Below are 11,597 nucleotides of genomic sequence, written 5' to 3' on the forward strand. Positions count from 1 at the left end.
CACCAGAGCAGAACAGAGGGGCAGAATCCCCTCCCTCGACCTGCTGGCCACGCTGCTTTGAATGCAGCCCAGGATACGGTTGGCCTTCTGGGCTGCGAGTGCACATTGCTGGCTCATGTTGAGCTTTTCATCCAGCAGCACCCCCGAGTCCTTCTCGGCAGGGCTGCTCTCAATCCCTTCATCCCCCAGCAAATTGTGCTCTGGAAGGCATTTGTGGCAAGTCTCTTAAAAGCTATACAGATGCAATTCCATCTTTGTTTTTCTGTGTAGTGGTTAATTTTAGGGTTTTTTTTAAAGCGAGAGCAGATACAGACCTGAGTATACAACTTAAGTGTCAGTTTGAATCCACATGTCAGAATTTAGTGTGGAGGTGAAATGGGCTCAATGTAGCACAAAGTATTTAAGCAGCAGCTAACTATTTTATCAGTAGCTTTGTGTATTGCTTTATTAGGAACCCTCTGGAGTATTGCCATGGATTTAAATCTCTGTTCCTGAGATGACTTGAGTTCCATCACAGAGCTGTGGCTTGCAGCACCGGTTACAAAAACAAAGCTTCACCTTGACTGTGCAAACTTTATTTAATGTTCATCTCTGTGCTTAATTAGTTGCGAACAATGAGTTTCATTTTCCCATTTTAAGTACTTGTTTAAAATAAGGCCAGGTGTGCAAATGCTGGTATTTATCAGAGGCGAGTATAAGACATGGGTATTGCTGTAGAGGTTAACCGTTGTGGCTAGATCAACTCTGGGACTTCAAAGCAGGATTCCTTGCTATTAGAGAAGCTAATTGGTCTTACCAGAGCTTTATGCAATTTGCCTGGAAACACAGTGAGAGAACGTACCGAGTCAAGGGGTTTGGTTTTTTTTAAAGAAAGTAATAGGATAAGTTGAAAAAAACTTTCAGTTTTAACTTCGGGTTCCTTTCTGTTCCTACTGGATTGATGACAAGCAAAAGGTTCACTCTTCAGCTTCAGATGTTGGACAAGTTGTTTGCTTGCTGTGAGGCTGGTGAATAGAAGTATTTTCTAGGGTTAGTTATGTAACTCCTGAATGAAATAATTGCATATGTTAAATGGTGTGTTAAGGGTATAAAGAAAAAAATAAATCCCTGTTTTTAATAGCAAACTTCTTTAAAGTAGTAACTATTCAAAGGGTTATGTCCAGTAACAGAGCCTCACAAAGAACTTCAGGAATCTTGAAGCGCTTGATAAGATTAATTCCTGGAAGCTACCTTGTGGGATGAGTCAGTTCTAACTGTAACTGTCTAAATTAATACCTAAGAAAGAATATGTGTTGACTCCTAAGTTCTTCACAGAAACTCAATACTGAAAAAAAATGATAGTAGAGCGCCAGCATCACAGAAAAATCAGGAGGTTCTGTCCCACTTGCGACCCGTGCAGGAGCCGCAGAAAACTGAGGATGCAAGCTTTTATGCTCTCATATAACTACAATTGGTTGCTGGCAATGGTTACGCTGTTCTTGCAAATGGATGGTAAATGCATTTAGACCTTTGTCCTTGGAATATTAAGAGAATTCCATGTTTTGCTAGGCCGCTGGTTTTGTGTGGGACTGAGCCTGTGATAGTCCACCCTTCAGACTATAACTAATAATCATCAAGACTACAGGTGTGCTGTGGTTTTCAGGCTTCATCCATGGAGCTGTTAGTGCATAGAAGCAATGTTGTGTGTTTGTATTTGAATTCAGAACGTAACTTCGACGCTTGTAACTCAAGGCATGTTATGAATCTGAAGTGTTCTGTCTTGATTTTAAGCATGTGTGGCAGGAACATAGCTTTTAATAAGATCCTACAGAGAAATTGGGGGCAGAGGAGAAGAAACTGATGTGGAACAAGCCTTTTGAGTTGGCTTGAAACAAGTTGGAAAAAGCTGAGGTATCTAATACTTGTAATGTATTAATTTTTCAGTCCCTCATCTTGGTTTATTGCAATGTAATGCGAAACAGTTGTTTTGTACATCTACTGTTGACATTACGGGAGATAAGGAATAAATGCGTAAGAACAATGCTGTGCCCACAATCAGACAACACTTAATGGTCGACATAAAGACGAAGTGGAATTATAAAGGTGCTTGGTTTTTGTAACATCTTGCCTTAGTGAAAATACGAAGTATTCAAGGAAGCAGCAAACTTGAACAACGCGAACAACCCCATGTTCCTTTTCAAAACATCAGGCTTTTTTCCAGACATGTGTTTTGATTTAGGACATGTAGATCAGTGAGGAAAAAATCCTGTTGGCTCAAACGTTAAGTAGCTTGTGTTAGTTTTCAGGGGTTTTAATTTGTCAGCTTGTCTGTTTTCTTTCGTCCCCTGATACTCGGACTGCGTTTGTAAGCCAAAGGCTTCTCTGGATGGTGAGGCTGTTGGGCATGGGGGAGAAGGTAGCAGCTGTGAGGACATACTGTTTTTAATGTAAGCTAAAGGAAAGTTGAGATGTCCAGAAAGAAATCGGTATGAAGAGCAGCTATGCTCCTGATATCAGTAAGCACAGAACTGGTTGTCTAATATCCAAGCAAATGCATAAGACACTGAGTAGAGCAGTCAGATGATGCTTGGAGTGATGTATTCTAAGAAGCTTGACCTTGTTTCGTAACGGTCAGGACTGGTAGCTGGGCCTGTACCAAGGCATGTATATACTAAAATATTCTAATAGTGAACTAGCTTTGAAGATGTTGTTATCCCAGGCATAAAGTAATGATGTTTTAATGTTGAAGTACAGACTTTCAGTTAAATTTTGCCACTGGTCCATTAGAGTAGATGGAGGGGCAGAGAGGAAAGATAAACCTTTGACTGTTAGTGCATTTAGATTTGATCAAGCTAGTTGGTTACTCTTTTCACTGCTCAAGACTGTTGTGAAAACTTTTTGGCTTATTGAAAACTTGTAATATTTTTGTTTGGACACGGTAAAGATTCTGTTCATTGCCCTTGGCATGTTCATTACAAATTTGAACTCTGCACAGGTGATGTTGGAATAAATACAATATAAGTCATTACCCATAGAAATTAATATTTTGTCTCAGTGAAACGTGCTGTAGGGATATGAAATATATTTGACTGTCAATTATTACTGAAGCACACTGGAAATATATTTAATGAGAACTGTAAGTCAACATGCATATTCTCCTCTACTAGCATGCATAAAAACATTTATATATGGGTTGTACAATAAAGGTTTTCTTTCTTGTGGAAAGAGGGGTGTTGGCTTTTAAACATGTCTCTTCTTTTTGTTTGATTTTTTGTGTTTTTTCCTCCCCCTCACCGCAACACCATTGGTATAAAAAATAGACTTTACCTGAATTGAGACCTTACTAACTACCTTGAGGGGTTTTTTTTTAAGTCTAAGAACTTTAATAGTGCCTCCTGGAACATAGTAGATGCTCCCCAGCCACCATATTGGGACTAGAGCAGTAATTCTTAGCAACTGTTTAAAATACACGTGCTACTGTAGCAGGGTTAACCTTTTTCAGGTCTGGATTATTTGACGATTGTGCTTTTGTATCATACGGGTTAAGCATGTTTGGTTAGTTTCCAGTCCATTTTACCATCTTGATGGGGTTCTTTTGGACTAGATGTGAGAGTTGAGAATCACGATCCTTTGTAACTCCATTACTGTTTTATGCTGCTTTAACTTCTTCTTTGAACTTCTAGAAAGAATGTAAAAATACTAGTTTTTCAAAATTACTTGTTAGGACCATATATGTAAAGAGGGGAGCAGGAGCTGAGACTGACAACTTCTTATCCTTCTGTATGAAACCAATTTGAAGTTGTGTTTTTAGGTTATATCTCTAATTTACAGTCAGAGTAAGGAATGAGACGAGTTTAAATTAGATGGTCCACTGAATGATACTTCCTTATGATCTTTGGTTAGTTCTCCTCTGTACAGAACCTCCCTTAGGCCGTAGTTTTTGACCTTATGTCAGAATATTTTGGCTTAGCTTCTGTATGTTTCTTTTAATCCATACCTAGCATGATTTGTCTCATAAGATGAGAAGAGTTTTCAAAAGGCACTCTAATATAAAGATGAAGGGAGTTTGAATCTTGATTTACTCTTAAATATAAGGTTAATCATACTTTTTATGTTATAAGTTGGGGGTTCGTTGTTTCTTTCAGTGACATTTATTAGCTTCTTCCCTGGGATATGGTATAGGAAGTCCAGAAATTAAATTAGTAATGGATGAAAAACATGGCTGCCTTGCAGAGGAGGGAGTACCCAAATTGGCATGTTAGGATACAGTTTTTCTGGCATCTGTTGAAAAACTTAGCACTTCAAACTAAATACAGGAGCTAATTATCAATGGCTGGCAGTTAGGGACACGGCTGATTATTAAACCCGTTTGAAAAATGAACAGGACTTAAAAAGTTGGGATAAAGGGACATTATTTTGGTGTTCCGTAAGGTTACTCGGTGGTGTGTACTAGATGAACACTGACAATATGCAGAAACTGCATTTCTTTCACTTCGCAGTTAATGGTGCTTTTGTCAACTTGACAGGAGAAGTGTACAGTACTTTTACTTTTTCCTTTGCTGATCACACCTCATGATAAAGACATGTAGAAATACTGGAGAAAAGTCAGGGAGAAAAACATTTGAGTTCTTCTAAGGAAAAAAAAAAAAAACAAAACGTAGGAAAATGGGAGTTTTTCCCCAAAGGCTGTTTTAGATTCAAGTTTGCTCTGTACTTTTAAACATTATCTGTATGAAATGAATTTCAGGGAAGTGTGGCAGCCCGTGCTATTTTGTGTCATGTCGATATACTGTCATCAACTGTAAAATGGTATTACCTTTTGCGTATTCTAACAACCTTGACCAAAGTTTCTGCAAAACGGCTATTAAGAAGCTTTCAGTTCTCTGGTTTCAACAAATTCTACCATGTGAGCATCCTGACACTAGCACTGTTGCTTTTTTGTTATGTTTATGGGGGCCGGGGTGGTGGAGGTTGAAGGCTGGACAGACTTTTATATGAGAATCTTCAAACTGTTTTAAGAAAAATTGCACAGATACCCATTGATTGGACTTGTTCTGCAGTCCTGCTTCTAAAGGTATGGAACTCCTGGTCAAAATAACGGCTGACTTGTTGTAGGAAAGATGTTTGGTTAAAAAAAAAAAAAAAAAAAAATTGTGGTGGGCTTCTAGAAAACATGCCAATCTGATACTTACCTATTTCTTTGATCTAATACAGTTATCCTTTTTCATAGTTGTTAAGTTCAAGAGTTAAAGGTTCAAAGATTGGGTTAAATGTGTAGAAAATACGTATTTGTGGAAAATAAAGTTTTTAGGGAGTTCTGTCTGTCGGTGGGAGTTGTGTCCCACTGTCCATTTATTGTCATGTTAAATATTTGAAGTGAAGTGTTTTGCTTTTACTAAGTGTAATTATTCTGTTCAACAGCAGTGAGCGGAAGAGCATCTGCAATGTCAAACACTCCTACCCACAGCATTGCAACTTCTGTCTCCCAACCTCAGACGCCAACTCCGAGTCCTATCATTTCTCCTTCAGCCATGCTACCAATCTACCCTGCTATAGATATCGATGCACAGGTAAGCCTGCAATGCAATTGTCACTGCGGCACAGATGTGTGAAGCTATTTTGCTTCTGCATCCTGAATAATTCAGTGGTAGTGAACAGCTCTGTTGTATAATGAATTGGTTCCAGAGACTTTATTTGCTGCTTTTAGAAAGCTTGTACAACTCCCCGGAGAGTTGCAACCCACTTTCCTCTGTGCTCTCGCTGAACAAAAGAGAAGGTCTTTGAATGACTAAATACTTGTATTCCTTGTTTCTCAGTTGTTGGAGTGATTATGAGAAACAGCAAAGTTGTCTTCTGACAGAAATTAAATATTTTTCTGGCCTGATACCCTAAGACAAAAATAAGCCTTAAGGTGTAAGATGTTGCACACCGTTTCTTCCGGTTGTGCTTCAGGCTGTTGGCCAATGATCACCCAGCTTGACAGAAGTATGAAAGTATTGAAACTAATAATTTCTGTAAATTTTTTTAACAAGAGGAAATAATTCAAGCTCTCGTTTCCACTAAAGAAAAGGCATTTCTGTATTGACAGGAATTTTTAAAAATGGCAACTTTATATTGACTTGCAGCTAGCTGGCCATCAAAAAAAAAAAAGCATACATATACTACCTAGCATATGTATGTGTGTAGTTCTAGACTACATATAACACGGCTAAGATGTGGGCATTGTGGAGAAGAGGAAAGGCATGAGATAGTTGTGGAAAAAGGGAGAGAAACCTCTGGAAAGCCAGTCTTGGCTACTTCAGGTGCTCGTGGCGCTTGGCTTTGGTTTCTGCTGTGACCATGTTCAGGAGCTCTTGCCATAACCTGACGGGCCTCGTTGTTAGCTGGTAGACACCAGTGCAGGTCAACGTTATGATAAGTTGCCAACTACCCTGGCTCATAACAGAGTAAAGTAAAAGTACATTGTCATAGTAGTTTAGAAATGTGTGTGTGTGTGTTTGTGGGTTTTGGGTGGTTTTGTTGTTCTGGTATTTGTTGTTGTTTGTTTGTTGTCATTTTGGTCGGTCCCTAAGCTGTAACTAACAGTGCCAGCAATCCTCTGAGTTACCCGGTTGCTCTTTCAAATAGGATGGTGGTCATTTACATGGGCCCTGGCAACACTGAGAAATAAAATGCACGTTGTTTCATTGCAAGTGTTTAATAGGCAGAATCAAGGTTGATAAGGGCTCTGTGCTGTTACCGAGAACTGTCTATCACTCGAAATGCTCGCTTGGAGACAGCGTATGAGGGCTCTAAAGGGAAAAAACTTAAAAGCAGAGCATAAGCTCAAAGACTTCTGTGTCTTTTCAGTTGTTTTTTTCTTTTCGTTTACTGTGATTTGTGGACTCACTGTAGCTGATTTGTACTATTCAGAGGCTTCAGCAACAGTAGAGGTGAGATTGGGAATTTTTCCCCCTTGGGTTTGACCGGAGGGTTAAGAATTAAAGATACAGTTCTTATCTTCATTATACCATCTAAAGGTCACAGCCAAGCAGTGGTAAAGAAGTCAATCTAGTTAGCAAAGCACAGATGAAATCTTGGTTCTGAAGAATCTCAGTTCTCATCAGGAATTGTTCTCAAATCTCTCAACACGGCTGACTTGAGAAGTAGAATCTTGTTATGAACTTGAACACAAAAGATTAAATGTGAGGTAATCGATAGACATGTCTTAAGGTTATAGAAGCTTTTTATTCTATCACAGATGTAGTTGTACTTGGGCTAATATGCAATATAACAGGAGTTGTACTTGAAAAAGGAAATACTTATCTTGCTGTGTGTATGATGTCTGTTTCTTTTAGACTGAGAGTAATCATGACACAGCATTGACACTTGCTTGTGCTGGTGGCCACGAAGAACTAGTACAAACACTGCTAGAGAGAGGAGCTAATATTGAACACAGGGACAAGAAAGGTAGGTATCTCACTATGGCAGTACAGACCCTCTCTGGTTTTCCAGTGGATCGCACTAAATAAATACACAATAAGCGTAGTCTTCATGTGAAGCTTTTAGGCTTGCTTTTCTGGTGGTTTAACATATGTCACTTGAACATAAGCTATGAATGTGGACTCTTCAGACACCCTTTTTCATTTCAGGGTTTACTCCGCTTATTCTGGCTGCTACAGCCGGCCACGTGGGTGTTGTTGAAATCTTACTGGATAATGGAGCTGATATTGAAGCCCAGTCTGAGAGAACCAAGGACACTCCCTTGTCTTTGGCTTGTTCAGGAGGGAGACAAGAGGTGAAGTAAAACTTAAGTCTTCAAAAGCAGTGTGTAGATTACATATTGTGTCAGCATACTAAAGCAATCTTCCAGAGAAGTTACAGTAACTTAATTCACTATATTTTGTTTCAGGATGGTGTTTTTTTAAAAAGGATGCAACGAGCTTCACATTTTCTAAGTTACGTATTGCAGCATGTCTGATATAAATTGCTTTTTCTATTTTTATAAGCTGGACCAGTGCTGTGCAGACGACCTCATGACTGTAATCATTAGTGGCTCGTTATGGGGCTTTTACTAGCGTAATTAGATGTAGATATGAAAGTGAATGCAATGACTGTTCTTGTTGAGAAGTTGGAGTTAGACATGAATCAGCTCCCTATATGAGCCCAGAGGGTTTTCTAATGGATTCTGTATAGGCCATAGGGTATTGGAGTACTGCAGATGACTCCAGTGTCTCTGACTAAAAATGCAAAAAAGGTTTTTCAAATGATTGATCAAAAGTAAATGTAGGGGAAGGTTTTTTTAATGTTATGTGAAATACTGTATTCTTTGACTTAATTATGAAATCTGCGTTTTGATTTTTTTTTTCCTAACGGTTGTTAGAAATCTTAAGTGTATAATTCTGTTAATGCTTCTACTATTTGGATTGCAAAAGCCACGGTGGAAGCTATATATTCTGGTGCAGGATCACTTTCCTCTGTCTATGGCCATCTGGAAATTAATGAGGTTCGAGATACCTTTCCCACTTCCGCAGGTTGTCTTAACGGTGATAGTGTGGCATTTAAAAGGTGATTACCTCCCTAGACAAAATCTTACTGAAAACTTCTAGCTCTTCTGGCCTGTTTTTAGTGCCATCTGGAAGATTTCAGCCATTGGGGGGATTAGCTGCAATGACAATCACATGCTCCCTGGTGAAGGGAAAGGCCTGCTTTTTTTAGTAAGTGTCTCGTAGCAGCCTTTGTGGACAGCAACCTCATACAGCAAAGGTGAATTTATGCTTACCTTTTTAGAGATTGGCTTGATCTGTGTTTCTCAAACAGTATTTCCTGGAGGAATGCATCATGTTTTCTTGCATGTTTTTTGGGAAAGAAGATGGAAAACATTGGGCTTTGGGCAGTAGAGATGTTGGGATGCCCTCCCACCCCAATTTTTGTATTTGGCAGTATGTTTGTCCTGTGATTTCAAGGGAAAATACTCTTACTGAAAAGCCCTTGGCTTCAGTTCTGAAGGTCTAATCTAAACATGTTTTACGCTTAAAAGCTGAAAGTGGAGCAATTAAACGTTGCACGGGAGATGACACAGTGGGTTTTCACCTCAGTGTTCATTTTGATTTTATGTTGCTAGACAGTTTAGTTTCTTGTCAAGTCTTCTGCAGTAACTTCACTACAGAATGTAAGCTTCCTGTAGAATACGGGCAGGTGCAAATTGTTTGGGTTGTACGTGAATCTGTAAGGAAGGAATAACGTAAGAAGTATTTGTGTTGGTTTTTGTTAATGTACAGAGCAAACCAGCAAGGGATGCAAATGTTAATTTTTCTGACGGCTCTTGCATGAGACTTCTGTGTACAATCTATGCACCGTTCAATTTAGTGGTGTAAATAGAGAACGTAAGATAAAAGCATGCAACCGCTTTCTTGTTTGCTCCGCAGCTTCAATTTGAGGATGAGTGTTTAACTTGATAGTGAACTGAGCATTAAAATGGGGGAGGTATATACTTTGTGTACTATATTCAAACAATCTCTGGTTTTGGCAGTCTTTGAAGACAGCTGAAATAATCATGACAAGATCTCAATTTTTCTTGCTATGTTACACAACTTGGTATGAATGGTTTTAGCATGCTAATGAGTGATCATGATAGATTTTTAAAGGAAGTTTTACAGTGGCTTTGGGAACATAGTTGCAGCCTCATCTATTCATGGAGGCGAGGAGTATAGGGAAGCAACTGAGTAAAATCGCTGTCTTACTGTTGGAAGATGTCAATGGTATATTTAGGCTTCAAAAACATTTGCCGTGGATAGATTTGCAAGTCTGGGAGAAAACCAGATGTTATGTTATTTCTTAAAACACTGCAGGTGGTGGAGTTGCTGCTAGCTCGAGGGGCAAATAAAGAGCACAGGAATGTTTCTGATTACACACCTTTAAGCCTCGCCGCTTCTGGTGGCTACGTGAACATTATCAAGATTCTGCTAAATGCTGGGGCAGAAATAAATTCCAGGCAAGTTCCCTTTTCACCCCTTCTCTCATGGTTTTTGTAGTGTTCTGAGTTTTTACCCTTTCCGGAAGGATTTCTTGACAACTTGCCAACTACTTGCAGCTAAATCTTATTATTCTTAAATGATCACAACCACTGTATTGTTTAATTTGTAGTAGGCTTTTTTCCTCTTCAGTTAGAAACGAAAGGTTTTGACTGTGCTTTTCTAATGCTCTTTTAACTTCCATATCTCTCTATGTATTTTGTTTCCTATATCATACAATCAGTTGTCTTTGTCAAAGATGGAAATCTTTTTTTGCTCTGGTTGGCCCGATGGATTGAAATTAGTTCTGGGTTACATGAAGAAAGTGTGTGTGTGCGTGTGTTATCCCTTTGTTTACCCTGTGTAGTTTAATGAAAGCTTTTTCTGTGCGTGTATGCATGTATGTAATGCTTTTGCATCCATTAGGACGTAGAAAATAGCTCAGCCGTGCGCTGCACAAGTCAAACGAAAGGTCCAAGCAAAAGTTATGCTCCTCATAAGAGATGCCTTTAAATTTACAGCAATTAAAAGGTAACATGCGTAGTATCTCTAAGGAGAAATACTTGTCCTAGGCAATGCTACTATGGAGAACCTTTTGTAGTTTCAGTAATAGTTGCTGTGTAGCTGATTTTTCGGTCTTGGATAAGTAGTCTGCCTTCACTACTTCTGTTAAAGTCATTTCAGAAATGTGATTACGATTTCAAGAGGTTTTTGGTTTTTCTTTTTTCCTCTTTCAGAACTGGTAGCAAATTGGGCATTTCTCCCTTAATGTTGGCAGCCATGAATGGGCACACTGCTGCTGTCAAGCTATTACTGGACATGGGCTCTGATATAAATGCCCAGATAGAGACCAACAGGAATACAGCACTGACTCTGGCTTGTTTCCAAGGGAGAACTGAAGTCGTTAGTCTGCTGCTTGATAGAAAAGCTAATGTGGAACACAGAGCTAAGGTAAGGAGCAAATAGCTGAATAAGTCTCCAAAAAGAGATGCTTGTAAGTCATCGCTTCTCTGTGCTTATCTGATTTTTCTCACCTTTTGTGCAGGTTAACTTCTCTAGTTTGGTTAACTGAAATGAACCATATATTGTGAAGAAAAATAATGGCTGCACTTGAGGGGTAGTATTTTGGTGGTTATACGGTTCATCAAAAAATAAGTGTTTGTTTTGAAGCCTTAATTCATCTTCAGGTGCTTGCTAGCATAAGAATAGTAATCCATTAACTTAATAAAAGTAGAATGTTTTAATGTATTTAAAAATAGCTAGAATCTTGGCCTAGGTATGCTCATGGTCTAACCTCTTCTGTCTGGCCAGCTGCTTATATTGACAGTGGTGATGCAGAATTGAAAGGGGATGTGTGTGCTTGAGAGTCTCTCAGTTGACCCCAATGCTTTAAATGGGAGGAAAGGCTGTTCACTAGAAAAATGGCTAGAATATTGAGGGGGAGAAGGAAAAAAAGAGACCTCCTACAAATGTGGCATTCTGTTCTCCTTTTCCACTGTACTTAATGGCTGCCACAGAGGAGCTCAAAAGGACCTGCTGATTGCTGCTAGGTGGTATTCCTGCTAAAGTTAGGTGTCCCCTTGACCTAGCCAGGTGCTTTCTGGATGTTGCTATGTAGGATCTTGT

At 39.1% G+C, this 11,597-nt stretch overlaps 1 protein-coding gene across 1 annotated transcript in view; it reads left to right on the forward strand.

Annotated features, from left to right (window-relative positions):
- The window catches only part of ANKRD17 (ankyrin repeat domain 17), a 51,616-nt gene that overhangs the window by 22,354 nt on the left and 17,665 nt on the right, over window positions 1-11,597 (forward strand). The window contains exons 15-19 of the mRNA XM_019472086.1: window positions 5,401-5,549; window positions 7,317-7,428; window positions 7,611-7,756; window positions 9,810-9,952; window positions 10,709-10,922. Coding sequence (XP_019327631.1) covers window positions 5,401-5,549; window positions 7,317-7,428; window positions 7,611-7,756; window positions 9,810-9,952; window positions 10,709-10,922 — 764 coding nt within the window. The remainder of the gene's footprint in view (window positions 1-5,400; window positions 5,550-7,316; window positions 7,429-7,610; window positions 7,757-9,809; window positions 9,953-10,708; window positions 10,923-11,597) is intronic.

The sequence above is a fragment of the Aptenodytes forsteri genome, unplaced genomic scaffold (genome assembly GCF_000699145.1).
Source record: "Aptenodytes forsteri isolate BGI_AS27 unplaced genomic scaffold, ASM69914v1 Scaffold467, whole genome shotgun sequence".
Taxonomy (NCBI): domain Eukaryota; kingdom Metazoa; phylum Chordata; class Aves; order Sphenisciformes; family Spheniscidae; genus Aptenodytes; species Aptenodytes forsteri.